Source organism: Merops nubicus, unplaced genomic scaffold (assembly GCF_000691845.1).
Source record: "Merops nubicus isolate BGI_N331 unplaced genomic scaffold, ASM69184v1 scaffold34243, whole genome shotgun sequence".
NCBI classification, from domain to species: domain Eukaryota; kingdom Metazoa; phylum Chordata; class Aves; order Coraciiformes; family Meropidae; genus Merops; species Merops nubicus.
The window spans coordinates 34,877-56,695 of NW_008601573.1; the positions used below are offsets into that span (position 1 = coordinate 34,877).

General features: G+C 36.2%; 1 protein-coding gene across 1 annotated transcript in view; it reads right to left on the minus strand.

Annotated features, from left to right (window-relative positions):
• Positions 1-21,780, minus strand: part of KMT2E (lysine (K)-specific methyltransferase 2E) — a gene marked incomplete at its 3' end in the record, with an annotated part of 56,648 nt that extends 34,868 nt beyond the window's left edge. Inside the window, exons 1-3 of the mRNA XM_008938039.1 lie at positions 21,504-21,780; positions 13,885-13,944; positions 4,103-4,287 (exon numbers count right to left, since the gene is read on the minus strand). Coding sequence (XP_008936287.1) covers positions 4,103-4,173 — 71 coding nt within the window. The remainder of the gene's footprint in view (positions 1-4,102; positions 4,288-13,884; positions 13,945-21,503) is intronic.
• Between the last annotated feature and the right edge of the window lie 39 nt (positions 21,781-21,819).

Sequence of the window (21,819 nt, forward strand, 5' to 3'; positions counted from 1 at the left end):
AATGTAACTCTCACTGTTCCACTTGCACTCAAATGCTAGACTGAGGTGGTAAGCTGTATGGAGGAGACTGAGAAATACAGGAAGGAGGTGGTGGAGCAGTCACTGAAGCTAGAAATTAATCAGTGTAGGTTTCCTTTACTGTCAATGGAAAAGTGATAATCACCACATAGGCAGTACAGAACAAGTATCATTTCTCCACAGAACTACAAACAACTTTTTAAGTTTGGCAGATAGGTCTGCCAACACTTTTAATACACCCTTCACCAAACTCCTTCTTAGCCCTCTCCTGCCCATCACATGCAAAGACCCCAACCTTAAACAGAGAATGCAACCCCTACCTATCGTGTGCCCAAAGGTCAAGGCCGCCTTCTCAAAGAGGCGGCTCAGCACTCAAGAGTTTTGTGAAGGAAAACCTCTTGGTAAAATATTTAACAGTACAGGCAATTAAAGTGTGAGATACCACTTAATTTAAAAATCAATTTTTTTTTACTCAAGAAGCAAGGCACTAACTACTGTATTATAGGCATGCACACTAATCTCACCATTGGCATTTTTATGGGCATCCCAAAAAGCAAGTTTTCAGGAGCAAGTGTAAGCATTCAGATCTGCAAGAATACTACGAGTTTTTCCTTGCTTGTACTTTTGAATGTAAGTCACTTCTGTAACAGATTAACGTATTAAGCTTGTCAGCCTTCTGAGCAGACCACATTTATCAGTTTCAGCTCAAGCAACTGTACCAAAAAGCAAATATTTCACCCTAAAATAAATATTACCATAATACACTGACCACAAGATTTTGCTAAAATGTTTTATCTATTTGTTAACTGTTATATTCAGTAATTCAGAACTTCAAAACTGTGCAATGAGTGGTCTCAACTAAAAAAAGCAAAGATATCTGTCTTTTTAGATATCATCTAAATAGTTTTCATTCTGCAAGTAAAACAACTCTACTGTTCTGGGTCATTTCCTCCTGTTCATATTTAAAAAATACACTGCAAACTGAAAATATTCTGCATATTGCCAGCAGATGGCACTACTGAGAAATTAAGTAAGCCACACAACCACATAGTTTACAAAACCTCAATCTCTACAAGCTTGTAGTTAACCCCTATCAAGGCTATCAGCTATCAACCATTCTAAGGAATCATCAATTGTTCTTTAAAATGACCCATCTCTCCCAGCCTACTCCTTTTAAATACTGTTTTGTTTCTGACCACATTAATTAAAAAATGGGGGGATAGTTGTGCACTTTATTTTTACTACCACCCAAAATGCCATCAATTCTTAAGAATTTGGGCCATCAATCACTTCTATAGAAATGCAGGTAATCAAATGGAAAAAAAACAACTAAAATAAAACCAAACTGAAGTTTACAAAAGCCAGGGGTTATCCAAGCTGTAGGCTATGAAAACTTAAGCTTGAAATATGCTATGAAAATAAGCTATGAAAACAGAAGCTTAAGTACTTCTGCACACATCTCAAAACTCTAAATGAAACCTCCTGCTTCTAAGCATGTCTCAGCAGCATCAACCTGCCTTATGCCAGTTTGACAGGTCTAATCTTCAAGGAGTTCAGGGTTATTTTCCCTTTGCACCAGCACACTTGAGCAGTATCTGGCTGAAGGTCAGCTCAGATAAACAAATGCAATTTATTTTGTACAAAAACTAGTATTTTCTATTTCAAGGCACTTCACCTAACCAAACACATCCGATAGGCTTCACTAACTAGACAATGAAGAACTGAGCACTACTTCTCTAACACAACAGGGGTTCTGCTACTGAAGCATCTTGTAACAGTCCCTAAAAGTTTAGGCTGGCCCTGTATCATCTGTAGGGACTGGCAAGCTTCTCATTATCCTAAAATATTAAAAAAAAAACAACAAACAAACAACTTAAAAGCCCCATTTAAATAACAGTCATGGGAAGGTAGGTTTTTATGAATATTGTTATAGTCTTAAAAAAGTAATCTTCTCTCCTGGATATGGATCTCACTACAATGATTCATATACTGTGGTGTTGGGTCCATTATACAGGTCTTCTCTCTAGAAACACACACAGATATTAAAACCAGGAGAGCAGGACCATAAATGACAATTTCCCATTTCCCAATGTAGTTTATGCTATAAGGTAGACTGATGCTCTTGCAAGTCAGGGAGGGCATTCTGAACCTCCCAAAACAGCTGGTTCTGCTTATTATTACAAGGTCTTTAAGAGTAAGAAGTCACACGTATCTTTAGTAAGCCTTTTACAAAAAAAGGCAAGATAACCAATGTGTTCTGACTATTACAGCACTGCAGACATCAGTCCACCACTGGACACCTCACTTAGGTACAAGCAACCTAAAAGAGACTCTTTCACCCAATTTTTAAGACATTCAAACCTTTTATTAAGAGTTATTCTCCACATACCTATTTTCACATATTATTTTAATAATAGTAGTAACTATGTAATCACTAAGCTATTTTTTTTTTAATAGGCTTATCCCTTAGGTTGAAGCATAACAACAAAAAAAAAATAAACCTCAGCAGTAAGAGACTGCACTAAGCTAAGACTTTTTTTTTTTCCTAGGCTCTTCCTCCTACACAATCAGGTTACCCATTCCCCTACCCTAATCCTGTGTTTGCTCATGCTTCAGCAACTGATGAAGCAATACCAGACCTGTCAGTCACAGGGAAGAAATTACAATTCCTCCCTCTTGGGAAAACCCCAGAACTTGCTCAAAGACAACCTGCGATTGCTACCAATATATATCCAACATACTGTCTAGAAGAAAACATACAAAACCCACATAAATCACATTAAAAAAACTCCAAACGTGTAAATCACATACATGGTGGCAGAAAAGGTTTATAACTGTGTAAGCTGGTAGGTTAGGGATAGATAGAGACAGTGACACGTCTTTTAAATCAGCATAAGCAAACCATGCAGCTACACATTCTTTCAGCGTAAGTATGGCAGAGGTGGCAAGAATTAATCTAATTGGTAACAGCCACTTCACATCTGAAGAAAAGCAGTTCCTAACTGGGTCGCCATGTCACTGTATCAACCAAATAGCACACTATGAACTCTATCTTGTTTATACTGACAGCTATATTTATTTATTTTAATTTCAGCATGGCACACTGTGTCTGCAAGGAACATCAGCAACCTTGGGAATCATGACCTCCTCTAAATGTAAAAGAAAACCACAGGAAAAAATAATGAAAAGACTTGTGAACAAATCATTCAAGTTAAAAGCTTTCCTGCACCAACAAAACTAGCGTTCATGATACAAGAGTGCAATCAAACAACTTTAAAAAATGTTACTTGAAGTTTCAATTGCAAATTCTTGGTTTTCTTCAGATAAATAGCACAGAGTAAGAATAGCTTCATATGTAACTGAAAGCACAGGAGAGAAACATCCCTTTAAAAATCCACTCAAGAGTTCTATTCACAGATTGTAACATCTCTTTCAAAGTTTGGAAGGAAAGCCATTTGCTTCTTAAACTGAGTAATATTACTTAGCACATGGTAAGAAATACCACAGACCACCACAACCCCAAACCTCAAAAATTCACTATGCTTGTTTCCTGCAAAGTAAGAGTTTCTTGAACTCAGGGTTTATCAGGCCCTTTTAATCCTTTATAGACAGTTACTAACTGAAATGAATGATTAACAAGTGAATTTCTATTAGCTTTTCCATACGAAATAGCTTTGTGAAGACATGGTATTAGACAATTAAGCTAGGCCTTCACCATTCACAAGGCAGGCACCCTTGTCCAATTACCACCACTTTCTTGCAATTAGAATGGGAAATAATTTTTCACATATAGTTAAAATGAAACTGAAAAGGCAAAACATTGTAAGCATGAAAAGCAAACCAGGTAGCAACTGTATTTCTCAGTCTGATAAGCCAGGAAAGTATGCATCTGTGGAACAGTTCAGCCTCCCTCCTTGGCTCTCCCTGAAGAGGAAGAAACTGACTTAAGAACAAAGTGACAGTTATTAAACAGATTCAATAAAACCAAGGAGACTCCTAAATATTCTTCAACTGTATACAAAAAATACTCAATAGGGAAAAAATACATAAAAAAAGAAAACTTACAGATTATTCACATACTTACTCTGAGCCTGCAGCCATTTCCAAATAAGAAGTATCTGCTGTGTCAACCCCCAACGGGATCACTATGCTCATGACGTTCGTTTCTGATAAATTCGATTACTACGGAGTCCTATGCATTGGTATCCAAAACACTGGGGCATGCCAGCCACAGTGCTCATTGCAAACATCTAAGTGCATCCACAAACCCTGTTCAAAAAAAGAAAAAGGCAGGGGACAGAGTCAATTAATTTTAAAGTCAGCCAATTTTCATCACATTAAAAAAAAAAAAGGCAAACCCACTTATATCTGTCACAATTATTTCATTAATTTTATTTTACACAAAAGGAAAACACTCAGTTTCTTTCAAAGTTAACTTAAAATACACTAAGTGTAAGACTGTGATGATCTTCACGCCTGTAAAAAAATGTACAAATATTACAAATTGATAAAAAAATTTCATTTAAATTGGTGATTTAAAAACGTCATTCATAACATTTATTAAGGTGAGAAAGATTCACTTTATGGCAGGCTTGCTGAGTGTGAGATATGTTTGCTTACTGCTCTCTGTTGTCAGAGACCAGCTGCTGTACCTTTCAACGGAAACCACATTACAGAATTTTTCAGTTATTTCTTAGAGATCATTGCTCATTTTTGTTTTGTGTTTAAAAGAAAATTTTCAATGCCCACAATACAAACTAAGGATGTCAAAAGAAACAATGTCATAACTTGCATTCAGTATTTATTTAAGCCAAAATCATTTCAATGATTCACAATAATGATATTAAACAATGTCCATCTCATTTTAGTAGATCATCATCAGAAGGTACCATAACCAATCAGGTGCTACTTTCTTGATTTTTTTTTTCCAAGTAGTAAACTAAAAAGAAACAGCATTAAGTTTTTAACGGTAGAGCAAAGATACAATCTACTTGACTCACAGAGGTGAATACAGCCATCCTACCTGTATGGCAGTTGCTACTAGTCTCCTACTCCTCTTATTGAGCAGGACAGAACACCCAACCAAGTACAGAAGATGTACACAGCACTTCAGCCATCTCTGTCCACAATTTAGTAAACCAACGCATTTTTATACCCTAACATAGACAAGGTTTTCCACAAGCAACTAGGTAATTGAAGCAGAATACACCCAATCTTCAATAATTGCACAATGAGTAATTGCAAACTCCTTCCAAAGTGTCAAAATTGCAAGAAGATAGACCACACTGAAGCACATACACTGCCTAATAAATACACTGTTCCCATTTCACAAAGTGTATTATCTTAGAGGAAGTCTACAAAAGCTGACAGTTTTGAGATCAGTGTGTTTTAGCTCACTCATCCTGCCAACCACTAGATTATCAAAAAAGAAACGAACAAGCCTCCAACGAAAAATGGGAATCTTACAAAAAGGGCTTCAGAAAAGCGTTGTGTACTTAAATCTGAAATTGATCCTTTTATTGATAAAGTTGGTTATTTTTAGGATGATTAAGTGGCATCGAGAGGGCATCTCTAAGGTATGAACTGGCATCAAGTCTTCAGCTAACTTAAAAAAAATTTTGTATCACTACTTAAATACCTAACCTTTCCACAGTTCATTCTGCCTCTGGACAGCAGAAGTTGTATTTGGCAACTCATGTAATGGGACCAAAACACAATGAACTGGAAAGTAATCAGGCCAACTAGCCATTGGGGTATCTAGTTTTCCTCCTTTAAACACAAGGCATTTTCCTAACAAATACCACAAATGTCAAACTGTATAACTACGCATAAAATTAAGGGAAAACCGTACTATTTTCAAGAATAAATAGCCAAAAAAACCCATGTTAAACCAAAAGCGAGTATAGAATATTTTTAGTAGCAGGCATAAAAGAAACCCCAAGTCTCTCTTACAGTTAAGTGATCACTCACTCTGCCACCATATACTCTACACATAGGGTAGAGCCTTGAATGGCCTCATCTACAACTCACAGGAAGCATCTCACTATTATCATCTTCTGAAAAAGTAAAAAATATATGTTAATTCCTACCCAATAATTAAAATGAAACCATCTAGCTTTTCAGTCTATGTAAAGTGAGTATCACAGGCTAAGGGTTTTTCCACTACCAGATGCAGTTTCACCTACACTAACAAATCATTAGCTTAAAAGATTTTTTTATGCTTGTTATTAGGTAAGTCTAAAAACCAAAGCATATAAAAGTAGGTCTGAAAGACGTACTATGTGAGATTGAGGTCTTCACTTAGAAGTTTCTAGAACTTTAAAATTGCTTTTGGTGGTAGCATATTTCTTCTTAATTCAATATTCTTCAAACCCTTCTGACCAGCTAGAGGAACAACTGGAAATTAATGCAGGCAAAAATGCATGGGAGACTGAAGAAGTGAAGAACCCGTCTTAGATGGTTGCTTCATGGGATAGGACATCTGCAAACTAACATAAAACTGAGGCTACCCAATCATCACGTATGCAAGTGACCTTCACTGCCAACACAGAAAGATGTTGTTACCCAATATAAGAACCAAGTGAATTTTTTTTTTTTTTTTTTAAAGTAATACAGAAAAACAAGAGTGCTATGTTAAGGTTTTTAGAGCTACATACAGAGAGAAAATTAATCTCTAATGCATAGCCCAATTAACACCATCACCTCTGACCAAGCAAATACATCACCACTTTTGTGAGAAAAAAAAAAGAGAAAAAAAAAAAGAGAAAAAAAAAAAAAAAAAAGGGGATGCCAGGAGTGTGTGTGGGAACAGAGAAACTTCTCACTCTACTGCAAGCTACTGAAATACATCTTTAAGCCTCAGTCAGAATCCACTCAAAAATTCTAAGAGACTAATCTACACTGAATAAAGTCAGAGACTTGAAGAACTCAAATTTGTTTTGCCAAACAGCATTAAAGAGAAGTTGTTTCATCTAAAAGGAAGCAGAATATAATTTTAATACTACCCAATTATTTTTTACCACTTAAGATTACAGTTCCTCACCACACCCATGTACAAATCCCTCCAAGAGCTTTTCCTCTGTCTATAGTTAGTATGAAAGAATGAATGCAGTCACAGGCTCACAATACCTACACAGACAAGTTAATTCAAACAAAGATAGCTCATTATTTATGAGCAGCCATCCTCCATTAATTCCTATAATGAGGGAAGACCCTGCACTATGCCCAGTTACTAACAGAACTATGACTTTACAGGCCTCCAATGATGAACACACAGTGATGTCAGTCTTAGGATGAAGGAAAATAATTCTTTCCTGTCATGTCAGAACAAGCAGTATTGTCATCACACACTAAGATATCCCCAGTATTTTTACTGGGTTATACTGCAAAAATTGCTAAGTTCAGAACAAAAAAATAATGTAACCACTAGAGAACTTTCTTCCTTTTCCATCTTAAAAGTGATTGCTTAGCCTTTGAAGCTTGATATTTCAGATGAGTCATAAAATACTATCCGTTATCATAATGTGGTACTTTCCAACTTCTGCAAGTACCCATCTATTTCAAGTCATTATTCTTTCAGAACTCCAACAATCTGTCACCCATGGCCTTCTAAGAACTGTTTTCACAGGTGCATTTCATTAATGTAACTGGCCAGGAAGAGTGGAAAGAAGGGTGTCAAAGAAGAAGTCTTCTTACAATCCTAGCAGATTATAAACAACTTACTGTTTTGAGAAATTCTCTTTTAAGCAGAACGTTAATTTGGAACTTAAAAAGACCACACTGGTTTGTCCAGGTAATTTCAAGGTCATATAGTTAAACAGCACTATGTAAGAACTGCTGGTCCAAAATTCAATTATCAGCTCTTTACTGGGCAAAGTAACTCATCTATCGCACCTTGATCTCAACAGTAAAGGACTTCCAATTTTGTTAGGGCCCACCCTCGCCTTCTACTGATAATACACTGTAAGCTTTGAAAGAATCCTGGCAATTTCTTAGATTAATCAGATTTTCTTTATTATTACACTACCAGCACAGCTTTATTACATGAAACCACATTCCTTATTTGAAGAAATTTTGGTTTTATTTAATTGCAGTTATAAAATTTAATCTTGCCCTAATAATGATTTTAATCCTAAAACCAAACAAAAAACCACACCTTTGTTCAATCTGCTTAAAGCATCTGTCTCGCGCAAATCAACCTCCTGCAAGAAACTTACCACACTAACATTCAATCACACTGGTTTATATTTTCAGTGGCAGTTCTTTTATTCTATATAGACTGCACAGGAGTTTGACTTTGTAGCCATATCAAGGCTGAAACGTTTGAAACCTCACTGTACTTCTCATGATCCACTTTATGACAACAGAATTTTTTTTTTTTAAATTGCCTTCTAACAATAGAGGTATAAGAGCACAATACATTCCACATTATTCATCTGTGTGGCTTTGTACAAAAGAACATCATTTATGTATTAAACAACAGAAAATAACTTACATATTATCCCTGAGGTATTCCACTTACACAACATTATTCTGTGGTCTAATCAAGACCACATGTTTCCTTTCTGCTATGTCATTCTAGGATCAATTGTGTCACACTAGAAGAAAAAAAACTTTTTCACTGGTACACAGAGGAAGAATAAAACAAATAGAGAGGGTTCAACCCTTAAATAAGAAGGTAAATGGGGAACCTCCTGAAATTCTATCAGTATTTTTGAGCCCAATCCTAAAGGATGTAAACACTCAAACCAAAATCTAGATGTGATGATCAGATATGGACAAAAAGGAACTCCAGGCCTACTCTGTCAGCATGTCATTTTTCCCTCCTTCCACTTGCATCTTGTAGGACCACCAAAAACTATACAGAACAGTTTCAGGAAACAAGCAGATGACAGATCACCTAGACAGAAAGTACACTTGAAAAATAAGAACTTGCAGTCTAGCCAAACTGTCCAGATGACTCCAACAAGGTTTCATAAGCCCAGCTATCAATCATCCTCTTAAGTGTCAGGAGTCCAGACAAATTCTTCCATGGCATTTTCCACAGAAGTTTATTTTTGTTTCTTTGGTATTTTTTTTTCTGTTTTTCTAAGGTAGGAAAATAATTTTTTTTACAACACTTTTACTTGCATTTTCTTTTACAGATTCAGAAACTCAATTCCCAGTACTTAAACTCAACAATGAAGTAACAAGAGAAAACTTATCAAAACTCTGACTTACTATTATTTTTATTAATCATGAAGCATATTTTTCAAGCCAGAAGATAGCAAATAGTACTTTGTATACTGAGAAAGATATAACTCATATGGCTATATGCTACATTGGTAGCTCACTTCTGCAAGACATTTAGCCTTTTTAAGAAGGGAAAGGGAAGGGGAAATAGGGTAAAAAGCCTGCTAAAACGTATGCTGTGTAAGAATACTAAGGCTCTCATCTGTGTGCACACATGCAAAACTTTCATTAAAAATAACTTTTCTGCCTTAATGATAAAAAAATCCTGAATAGTAATATATGTGAAGGTAATATCACTTATTACAAATGAAAAAACTCACCTTGTTGTTTTAGGATTTTTGGTTGTTGGGCTTTTTTTAATCCACATTTACCCTTAATGCTACAAAAACCCAAGAGAAAAAATAACTTAAAAAAAGCTGGTTTTACTCCTCTGAGTACTCATCACAGCTTTTTACACTGAGAAGGTAATTGTTCCTCCTATTTCCTTCCCAGTAAATCAACTCCCTGATTCTGTTGTCTTTAGTGTCTGTCACATATGACAAAAGGCATTTAGAAGGCAAGGGAAAAAAAAATTCACTATAGACATTAGAAACAGAATTCAAACCAAGATGCAGTACTTTCTTTTTTTTTAATTTAAAAAGGGATGTCAGTGAAATCACAAATTAAGCTTACAATTAGGGTATTTCTTCATTCAGATCTAAGAATTTTTCACATACATGAAACACTACACTAATTTTAAAGAGTTGACGACTAAATCAGTTCAAGTTTCTCACATCACTAGGCATTACAAAAATATCAAGTCTTGTTCCTGTTTTCATTACTTCAATACACACCCGAAGCTCAATATTTTTTTTCTAGCAATTGCCTTTATCAGTCACCATCCAACAACTACAAGATGGGGAAAAAAAAGTTACAGTTTGTGTTTCAAGACTTGGGATTTCATCACAGAATTCCTCTGCCAAGAGAATTACCAGGGCCTCCCTAAATACAGAGTATAAGTTTAAGGGAGAAAAAAAAAAAATCAAATTATAACTAGATTAGCCTATTATTAGGCTGAGTATTTCATGACAGGAAACAGAGCTAGCATAAGATAAATAATTATTTAGATTTTATACTGATGCAGGAACTTAAGAACTTGCCTCTAAGTTCTTAACTAATGACAGTGCTGGAAGATTAATATGTTAAGCAAATTCCCATCTCTATACTATGTCCGCCCTGCATCTCCACAAGGTCTCCATACAATACACACATAACTAGAGGGGAAAAAAACAATCAAAACCTTCTAACCTATCTACTTGTGTCAACTGTCTTTCCTTAAAAGCAACATTTACATAGCTTCTAATACATATGACAAGATATGTAAAAAGTGAAGATGGTAATTTCCCCAGATTTAGTACATTGAGTAACTGATATGTCTGAGAATAGTTATCACTCCCGAACATCTGAAAGTTACAGCCCATGTTTCCCAACTTATGGAGAAACATGTAGTTCATGCCATATTCAAGCTGAGCTTACTTCCCAAGGATACATACAGAAAAGGCTTCTCTTTTGCTATACTAAGAATGCTGGTAAACCCACTGCATCACACCCTTTAAATATAGGCAAAAATTATTAACAATTTCCTACAGCAGTATTTAAGTATCAGAATACACAGAGTATACATAAAGATTCATGTTTAAGGGACACATACAAATCAAGGGAATTTACACTTACTGGAACAAAGATTAAATTGGTGAAACAAAGGCGTCTGTACAGCAAATTTTCTACTCATGTATGGATCAAGGAAGTAGAGGAAGGATAAAGAAGCTATCAAATTTACAGATAAAAATAATTCAAAGTATACAAACTAGTTGCATGACAAGTCTTCAGTGAAGCAGGACCTTTCATCTCAACCAGCACACAATGCTAAACTGGTTTTAACTTCAAGTCAATTTGAACATCGGAGCCATGTACCTGTATTCATACACCACTAAGCCCAAAGCGAAACTCCAACTTCCATTTGCTCCTGGTAGAAAATCCAGGTTAATGTGGGTCCAGGCTGACAACAGTCATACAAGATCACTCTGGACTAAATACGGTTTTCCATCTCAATGAAGTCTTTTTGGCAAGATGCGAAGATTTCCAGGATGGCACTAATGCTTTTGGACCTTTGCCAACTCCTGCTGATCTTGGTGTTATTTATTTACACAAGTTATCTCATGTAATAAACACAGATGACCAAAAGGTATTATTCTGTTTGATTTTCTTACCACACCAGGAAGGATAGTCTACAAGGTGTGCTGGTGCTTTCCTTACCCTTCAAAAGGCTTTCTTTTTAAAGGGGAGGTGAATAAAACCACATTTCAAGTGCTGGTGCTCAATATACCATACAGGAACACAGTTATGTACCTTAAAATTGAGAGACACCAAATTAAGTCTACCACACACAATGGAAAAAGTGAAAAAGAGGATTTAGAGGACAAACACTTAAAATCGTCTTCTATGCATAAGTTGCCTCTTATTGAGCATGCAATCTAAACATTCTCCTCTGCCCCCTCCCTGATTACATCATATATCTATACAAGTTTTGCAATCATTAGCAGAAGCAATTCTTGTCATGCCTTCCTTCGCATTTACAGGCCAACAATTTTAACCTGTGGTCATGTGAAGCACACTTCCCACAAAGCAATGTACAATAAAGGACCTAAGAGAAGTTGGTACGTCTATGCCTTAGCACAATCTATAGAGGAGAAATTTCTACATAAAAATGTACTATCAATACAGTGTATCATAATCCACAAATCTAGTGTGAAAACTACCATCCTGAACTGTCACAGAGCCAAAAATGAGCTTTCCTACTTGGCTTCCTTGCCCACTATTTTTTTTTCCTTCATTTTAATATTTTTTTTTTTTCCTCCTTTTTACTTGGGGGAAGGGCTTAACAGGGAAGAGAGAGAAGAAAACATTAGGATTTTACTTAAAAAAATTGCATGCTTTGCTAGACTTCTGCTTTCTACTACTGTTGAGTATTCACCTCTTCTCTATGCAATAGTTATCTGGAAGACAAGTGATAGAAAATGCCATTTTAATGGTATCTCTAGATATTCTTCAAATAGTGAACACTTACACACAAATCTGGAAGAAATATAAGCAGCATATATATATAGCATAAGCACATATCAAAGTAATTTGAATATTTACTTATTGCCAGCTGTTTCTAAGGAGATAACGCATCTTTAATCAGACCTAGAAGGAGAATACATGAATAAATCACTAATCTTTCCCACAAGGAAGTTCTTTCCCTGTTTCCTTGGACATGCTCCACCATGGTAGAGATTTTGCTAAGAGATTAGGAGGGATATCCAACTTCCAAACGCTACAACACTGCAGCTGCAGTATGAAATATGCAGGCTTAGAAACAACTATGAGTCCAATTTTAGACCTTTGCTACTCTTTGATGCTCTCTATGGTAACCTAACAGATAGCCAGCAGTCTACTTCAAATTTGTGCCAAGATGAAAAAGGGTAGGAGGTAAAAATAAGACACAGTAGGCACATTCAAATACATTATACAAATTAAGACCCATTAATGACCAACTCCTGCAAACCACAGAAAAGAAATAACTTGTTCTAAAACAAATCTAGTTTTCTATGTATTTGTAGTTTGTGCCTAAATATTCCTACTGACCTAACATTCTCTATATCCTTCTAATAGAAGTTTCTTCCTCATCACAATATTAACTGGTCCTAGCCTCATTCAAATGCTCCTCAATATTCTCATATGCCACCCACACTGACCTATACATGGTCAGCACTCATGTCCACCTCTCTTTCTTCTCATGTGCTCTGCCAGATAAACAAGAAAAGGGAGGAAAAAAATACACATAAAAAGGTGCCTGCTACAGCTGGTTTGGAGTTACACATGCAGATAATGGCTAAAATTATCATTCTTCCCCTCCCAGGACACTGCTCAGAATGCCCCTGTCCAGAGTTTCAGAGATCTCAAGGGCATTAAGCTCCTAACTACATAAATACATATTTAAAGTTATTTGGTGCACCAACAGAGACCTAGGGATCATTAGACCAACTTATTTAAGAAACATGGCTACCACAGTCAACCTAAGGGCCCTCCTCCTGTTTTGCTTTTAATCCAGTGCCAATACAGAAAAAGAACAAGTATGGTGAAGTAAATAGTTCATTCGCATACTTCTGAACATCCTGATAAAATACATTCCAGACTTAAGGTTCAACAAAGATCTCAGTCCTGTTTGAAATTACAGCCAAACTTCATGTATTGGTCTTGATTTTGGATCTAGAATGAAGAAGAAAATTAAGTCCTGTCTCTTCCATATTATTCAAGATCAATACATTAACCATTTGAGTTTCCATCATGTAAGTATGTTCAGTATACAGATCATTACACTAACTCTAGTGATGGAAAAAAAAGCAGACCTTTTGAGTATGACTCTAGAGTTACTGTGTTAGTTAGTGAAGTTTCTGCCACACAGAAAAGCCAGCTTCCACTGGCTGTACGCTATCTTCCCTTTACTATCTGGGCCAAGGGTGCTCTTCTTGGGTATTCCTGAAGTGATGGAAAGCAATCTCTTCCTCACATATTTATGCCAGTCCATTAAAACATGGAAGACTTCTCCCTTACCTCTTCTCTCTCTTCACTCCTCCTTTTCTTCTCTCAGAGGAAGTTAGACAAAATATGAGACTAGGAAGAGAAAAAGAACGAGTGGTAGAAGGGAAATAAAGCTAAATGCAGTCACAGAAAGAATAAGAATTAGTATATGGAACAGAAATCTACCAAAGAAGCAGTAAGCGTAGGTGTACAAAAAATACCATGCATATAGGTCTTATTTGCAGAAATCAACCCCTGAAATCAAAAATTAACTGCCAGTCACCTGACATCTCTAAGTTCACTAAATACCTGCCACACTTCTTAAACCACACACTAAAAGACCTATTCCTTTATACCAAATATTTTGAGCTGAAGAGTCAAGGTATTGTAAAATATAAGTATGGCACACAAGGAATAATAAGAGAGAAAATTTCTAAGCCATGCTGCTATCAAAAAGTAAAGTATGTACTAGGTACCTAACATTAGTGTTACACTGTATCACTGTGAGGTGCAAAAATCCTTTAAATAGAAATTTAAAGGTTAAGAAAACGAAGTAGTTTCCCAGCAAAAAGATCTTGGCTTTAAATTATTCTTTGTATCAACTGTTTTACTGCAAGCACTTTTCTCCATCCACCAAAACATGGGAAGTAACTGTTGATCAAATTTACACAAAATACCTGTGACTTACCAACTATTCTCTAAGAAAACATTATTTACACCTGTTACCTTAAATCGTCATTCTTGACAAGCATTTCAAAATATCAAGTGTTTTTTCAAGTACATGCAGTGCACATGCTGTAAGAATACCCTGTAAGTCATGCCTACAACTGTAGGAGCTAAGTATACTTTTTTTTCTTCAGTTTAAAAGTGTACCTCATGACAAGTCAGTCACTAGAAGTCCGAATTCTAAAGCCCAATATTCTTTCCAAGAAGCTAGAAGGCTTTTGGGGAGAAAAGTATGCAGCTACAAATAGCTACTGGTATTGTCTTCAACAATCTAAATATTCTGCAGGTTTCATGACGTCAAATAAAATAATTCACTTTAGTGTTTCTTTTTTTTCTATACTGCTTCGTAAAACTTGGGAGTCTACTATAATTATGAGATACCTACTAGACAAGAAGTAAATTCTTTTGATTTATATGAAGTCAAACATTTCAGGTAAGCAAACTTCCAACTTGATAGTTTCTGGAATCTACCTAAGTGAAAACATATTTCCCTTGTTTTATCAATGGCATTTGACCTACATGACTAGCACAGCAGCCCTTCTAATTTTCCTTATGGAAGCAGTATGTAGACATTCACTTAACTGTTAGACTTGTGCCTAGGAATTTAAACACAAGCAAGTGAGAAAGTTGCACTCTTTCAAACAGAAACTTTAATTCTTTCTAGCTGTTAGATGGACTCCTCCATGCAATTTTAACCACAGTTCAAATGGGACTATATCTCTTGGTAACAACTTGGCAGTGTTTCAATGCTCTGCACTAAGATTTTGGGAGGAAGAGGGCAAGAGAGGTTGAGGGAACAGATAGAGGGGACTATGTCATGCTCAAGGACAGCCAAAAAAATTACATAAGTTCAAGATCAAAAGATCTTTCCTACTTTCAAAAAAACAGCAAAACACATTTCCTTTTAAATTACAACTATCTTGCAAAACTGTATTGAGTAGTTTACGTTAAGATATTTAAGATTAATGCATTTGTAACATTAAACTTTTGTGTTTTCAAAGGGGCTATCAGTATGCATTTTTAATTGTGGTAAGAAAGATATGAAATACACCATCTTAGAATAAACACAACTAAAACTCTGCCCAGCAATCAAAGCACAAAACACAGCTTTTAAACTTTCAATACTACTGCCACACAGAAGAGGGAAAAAAATATGCAGTTTCATTTATTTGTCTTCCAGTACAGAAGACATGATTGGAAAGTAAGAAACAGTGAAGATTATAAATATAACTACTATCATTCATAAAAATCTTGCACAATAATATTAAAGAGTAAAAGTCCCATCAGGAGCTTCTACTCTAAGCAAAAAAAAAAAAAGCAAGCAATTAGCTGTATTACTTGATAAAGCATCTGAGGGAAGAACCTTATCCTTATAAACCAGGAAAGTAACTACTGTATTGTTTATCAGTTTTATATAAAAGTATTCACATTTCTTTAACAGTTCTAGAACAACAGGTTTGGAAACCAAATGAGAGGCTGTAATGGCTCTACATCTTCCTCCAAAACTATAAATAAGTTCCTGTAATTCTCAGGTCTTCACTTTCTGTTTAAGTGGAACCTACTAAAAAACATTCCTCGTTGGAAAAGTTTCTTTAAACCAACAGTTAAGACAGGATTAACTGTCTAGACTGGGAATATGATCTGTCTTGTGATATGATTTTAAACACAGCCCCATTATAACCATACTAATTAGGAGTTAGTGTCTTTTGTCTACTCAAGCCAAGTTAAGAGCATCACCCACTGTTAAAGAAAAAATTATCTTTAGACGTAGTCAAGTTAGAAGAATTAGAGTGATGAACACCAAACCAATTAAAATATTCAGAGCTCCTCTGGGCAGAAGATCCAAAGCTACTATCCTGTATACATTTCAAATTCCCAGTTTGTAAAATTAAGATATGAATTCAATCACTTTCTGTGACTGATGAAATAACTAACAATGGACAACACATTATAGGTACTCCTTCTTAAGCTGTAATATAAAGTACACTAATGTCATTAAAACCCAGACTTATCATCTTGTCTTTGAATTTGCCCGTAATTTATTTTTGAGATAAAGATATAAAAGTGAATGATTATCTAGACTATGATGGCATAAAACAATAAAAAAAAACTACAAATGAGAATAGTTCTTCTTAAAGAGATTCTTTAAACCTGAGCCTGCACTATGGCATTTTAGTATCTGCACCTATTGAAAATGTTAACATGAACCTAAATCCTACAACTAGGATCAATACTACTTTGGCATTCCCATACTTTACCCAGTTTGCCTAACTGCTAGTCCCTTGCCAGTCTCTTAAGTTTTACAACACCGAATCTCCACCTAAGCAGTGTATGAACTATCATATGAAAGGGAAGATAGCAATCTTCAAATAAAATATGCAAAACTATCTAACATATTTTATTTGCACAGGATGCAATCTGTATGCTATTTCAATATATTCTTCGTTGGTACTTTTGAAACAGAAGTTGAGTGGACACTGATTTGCACTACTACTTGTCAAGTATTTAAATTCAGAAAAATAAAGATAAGGAAGACCTTAAGTCAGGCTTTACTTTGTACAACAACGCCTTCTTCAAAGGTTTAACAGATAACCTTTACTATTAAAATTGTGTAACAACCAGCAGAGCTTAGAATCTTGCCTGTTCCATTAATATCACATTAAGATCTGTAAAATGAAATAAAAATAAACTTATTACCTCCTAGCAAGTATATGAAACCTTAACAAGGTTTCTTTAAGATAGCTTGTTTGTTATGCCTGAAAGGTAACAGCAGTTTTGCCTTTCAACAAAACTACAGCATGTTGTTTTGTAGCATGAAGGTCACAAACAGAATTTTGGATCCCCAAAGAGATTAGGTTAATATTTGTGGGTACAATTCCTCGAATATTAAGAAAATGTGAACACTGCTATAGCTAGAAATAGTCATCTTGCATGATTCAAAAGCTCACTACAAAGAATATTTTAAATATTCCAAATTCTGGATGAGTAAGAAGTATATTTTTTCCCTTAATTCGCATTCTGCATATGCTGAATTTTTTTTTCCAGAGACGCCTTAAGTTTCATTTTTAGCCATAAATCAAAACTACTATTTGCACAGTGGAAACATTTAAACATTGTATCTATTCCAAAAACACTGTCCAACAAAATTTGCTATTGAGATTCACAAATGCTCATTTGTATGAAAGTCACAAGGCCAAGAACATACATGGACTTCTTTAGGATCTCTCCAGAAGTCTGAACTGTGTTTTATATCTTTAATCCACACCATTACTCCCCTCCAAACTTCAATTTTTTTAGAATGTTACATGAAAACAGCAGAATACTTTCATTAAACCTTCACTTACATTCATCTGTTTAGAATAATGCCACAATTCTACAAGTATGTGCATCACTCCTTAACCAAGTCCCGCAAATAGTCCTCACTAATTTTGCACGCATGATAGTACTAATTTTAAGACTGTCCTCAAATCAAACTGAGATCAGGACTAGAGAGACACTACAGCCTTCACTGTGACACCAATTTCTGTTGCTTTCCAACAGAATGTTAACAGTTGTGTGCTGAAACTGTACCAAAGACATGAGGTAATGGAACTCCCAAAAGTAATCTGAATTTTAGTTCCAAGAGAAACTTTCCCTAGATACAGTCTAAAAAGACAGTGTTATTTCCCCTTTGAAATTTCCCAGATGGCAAAAAAAAGTTCACTCATGAGGGTAAGTGACAGTTAAGCAGATTTTTCCTTCAGATATTTAAAGCTTAATGATACATAAACAGTTTTGGAACTACAGTCTGTATTACTGCATTTGTAACACAACGTAGATGAGAAATGTTTTTGAAAAAAAAAAATTAAATTTCATATCTTCTCTCTTTAAAGAAGTTTATTAGTTTTAGGGGGTATTTTTGTTTTTTTAATGAACATACTGTAACTTTTCAACATCCATGGGGTTAAAAAAATAAAAGGTAGAACTTTGTAATATTTTCTCCTTATAATACATCACAGATCTGTTATTTTACAAATGGAGAAACTGAGTCACAAAAGCTGACTCACTAAAACTCACAGAGGAAAACACTGGAAGATCTCAAAATCCTGAGAGGTTCTTAGTGCAGAAAATTTGTGATCTATAAGATAAACTATAAAATTTGAGTGTATTTCAATCTTCGGGTTTATTAACATTCCTCTCACACACACCCCTTCCCGCCCACTCCCCAACACTTCTGTAAAGCATACAAAATTATTTTAGTCGTGAATCAGATGTCTGGTTGAGAACATGACTGAGACCATGAAGTTAGACTGCAGAGCTGTGTAACCCTCTAAGTCATGATGTTAAAAAAATTATTCATAATAACAGACGCTTTAAACATAGGGAAAGCAAACAGCAAAAGGTTTCCAAGAGGGTCCATGCATACATTCTTCAGAATTTTGTGTACTTCTTAATAAACAGAGTAAAACATGGTTTACTAGAAGTAATTAAATCTATAAAAACAAGGAAGGTATGATGGAAGCATGCATTACTGGACTATTAATGCATCACTCAGTGGTTGAAATCACTCAGTCTTTGGCCTCAAAACACACGAAAGGCATGCACTAACAATACTCAAAATCTTACTATCTTATTGTTCAACTTCAGGTATACCTGAAACCATACATTACTGCTTCTAAATGGTATGCAAATTAAAATTCTTCAGAATCTGAGGACAGTTCTGCCATTTCAATGCCTCACATTTGTTTGTTTAAATCCAGAAGGTTCCAAAGCTATAATAGAACAGGAGTTCATACCTCATTAAAGCAAGGACAAGATTAAAGACAAACACAAAAAAATGGAAAAATTAATTTTTCTTTTTTTGCGGCTTAAGACGTACAGTTTCAGCCTCCATAAGTTTGTATGAGAGCACACTACACCAACTACCAAATAATAAATCCTTGTGACCTCCCTTCCCCCCACCCAAACATATTTATAGTGGTGATACTAAAAGGTTCGTATTTCATTGAGGAAAAAAAAATTTAGAGGTTAGGAACTGCACTTTCACTCGGTATTTGTATGTGTATAACCACACGCACAATTTACACAGCAATATACAAAACAAACTGAAGAAAAAAATTAATACCGATATTACATGGTGGCAGAAGAAATTCTGAGTCTAATAATGTAACAGGTTATAATCTCACATGCATTATCTCCATAAGTACCAAGTTCGTTTACTACTCTCAAACTATGAATACATGGGATTACTGTCTTTATGTCCAGCAGAGGTATTTCCTGGAAGGTGAATATGATGGTTCACAAATGTGATTCCACAAAGAACCTGGCTGAGTGTTCTAGTGATCTTAATCCACTATTTAGTTTGATATTACTGTTTTTCTGTCATTAATAGGATGGACGGACGTGCAGCATCCACCACCACATATGCAGGAGTTTATCCAAATTATTAAACCGACATACAACCAATACACACCCCTCAAAGAAGCTGCTCGAGACCGTTGCCTCCTTCCACCCCCCTTTTCCCCGACAAGAGTGGTCTCGTTCACTTGCCTTTCACACACATAACCAATAAAATTAATCAGCTGGAACACAGCATTTTTAAATCGCAGTAAAGTCAAGAGATGTTTTGTACGTTATTTGAAGGGAACGGTCTTTTCATTTAAACATAATAAGACTGTAATACTCTGCAGACAAACGCACTGCATGGGGTGTGGAGGACCCGAGCCGATTAGATTACCACAACATCAGCCTGAGGCCGCCATTTTTAGAATCTCTAAAGGACAAAAGAGGGAAATTAAAAAATTTGCTCCACATTTTTTGTAAAGTAACTTTAAAAGTACGCTGATTATAACCAACGAATTATGCGTTATAACTACAGCCATGAATCTCAATCTTTTCTCTGATCCGAGCCCTGAATAACGAAAGCGTTTCGTTATTATTCCTTTAAGGTACTGTAAATAAACAGGCTAAAACATTCCTAAATCTAGATGTAGCACTAAACTTCTGCTTTCAACGACACGAAGCATGTACCATTTTAAGGACCTCGGGGCTTTTAGCCACCGCACATTCCCTAATGGCTGAGTATGGGGGAATACAGGACCTTTATAATCAGGCTATATTATGTTTCTCTACCCTATTTAGTACTACACAGCGAACCGTTTGTTTCTCCTCCCCTATGTCTGCAGCATAGACTGGTGGGTCTACTCCACCACTACTTATTTCTTTAAGAGACTGAAAGATGTCACCCAAGGAACGTGAACGCTGGCTGCAGAAACTAAAGCAAGAAAGGGATGCACCAGTATTAAGTACTTACACCCTCCAGAAAGGGGGTGGGGAGAATGATCCCCTTTTAAATTGGCACAGAAACTCTTGAGTACTGCTTTCCGTTTGTCCAGGTTACACCACGAAGCGGAGATACTAGCAGGGAGGGAGGAAGGGACGCGGGGGTGTGGAAGGCAAAGAGATTAGGCCTATAACGAGCCATTTTAGTACCACAAAACAAAAATATACAGGATGGAGGATAAGATTAGGTTTCCCCAAGCTTCATAAAACTCAATACGCAGTCCCAATAACACATAAACCCATTCTGAAAATCACAGGTCTAAGGAAGCGGTATGTTGTCACATAATAGCCCCTTCTAGCTTTTTTTCCAAACATAATGCATAAATCTGGCATAACTGCCAAAAAATTCTCCTCAGCTCCTCCAGTTACAGTAACCCGCCATATTCACAAGATATAGCGACAGCCTGCCATTTTTAACCAAACCTCACAAAAGAGAAGACAAATTCAAGACAACTTAAACTGAATTTAAACGCATATCTGGCTGGGAAGGAGTTATACTCGCCCGGAGGATAATGAGACGTTCCCGTCGCGTTTCACTCCCTTTTTGCCACCCCCCTCCCCAAAGCGCCCACGGCAGAAAACGCTGGTAATAATCAAAGACTCACCTGTAATGGTCACAGGCCAGGCAGCAGGACCCCTCAGCTAAGCCCCTTCTCTAGCCCAACCAAAACAATGCAACAGCCCCACTGCAGATATCCCTACCCTAGGCAGGACTCAACCCTCAGCAGGCTCTGGTAAAAGAAAGAAAAGGGAAAGAAAAGGAAGAGGAGATTCCCCCCCTCCCCCCAAAACTAGCTTAGCACGCAAAACCCTACAGGGACCAGCTTGGAAGCGCCTTTGCCTTGGGACCTGTGTACAAACCCCACTGCCGCTGCTGCTCCCGTGTCTCCCTCCTTTCAGCCTCCTACGCTCCCTTCTATG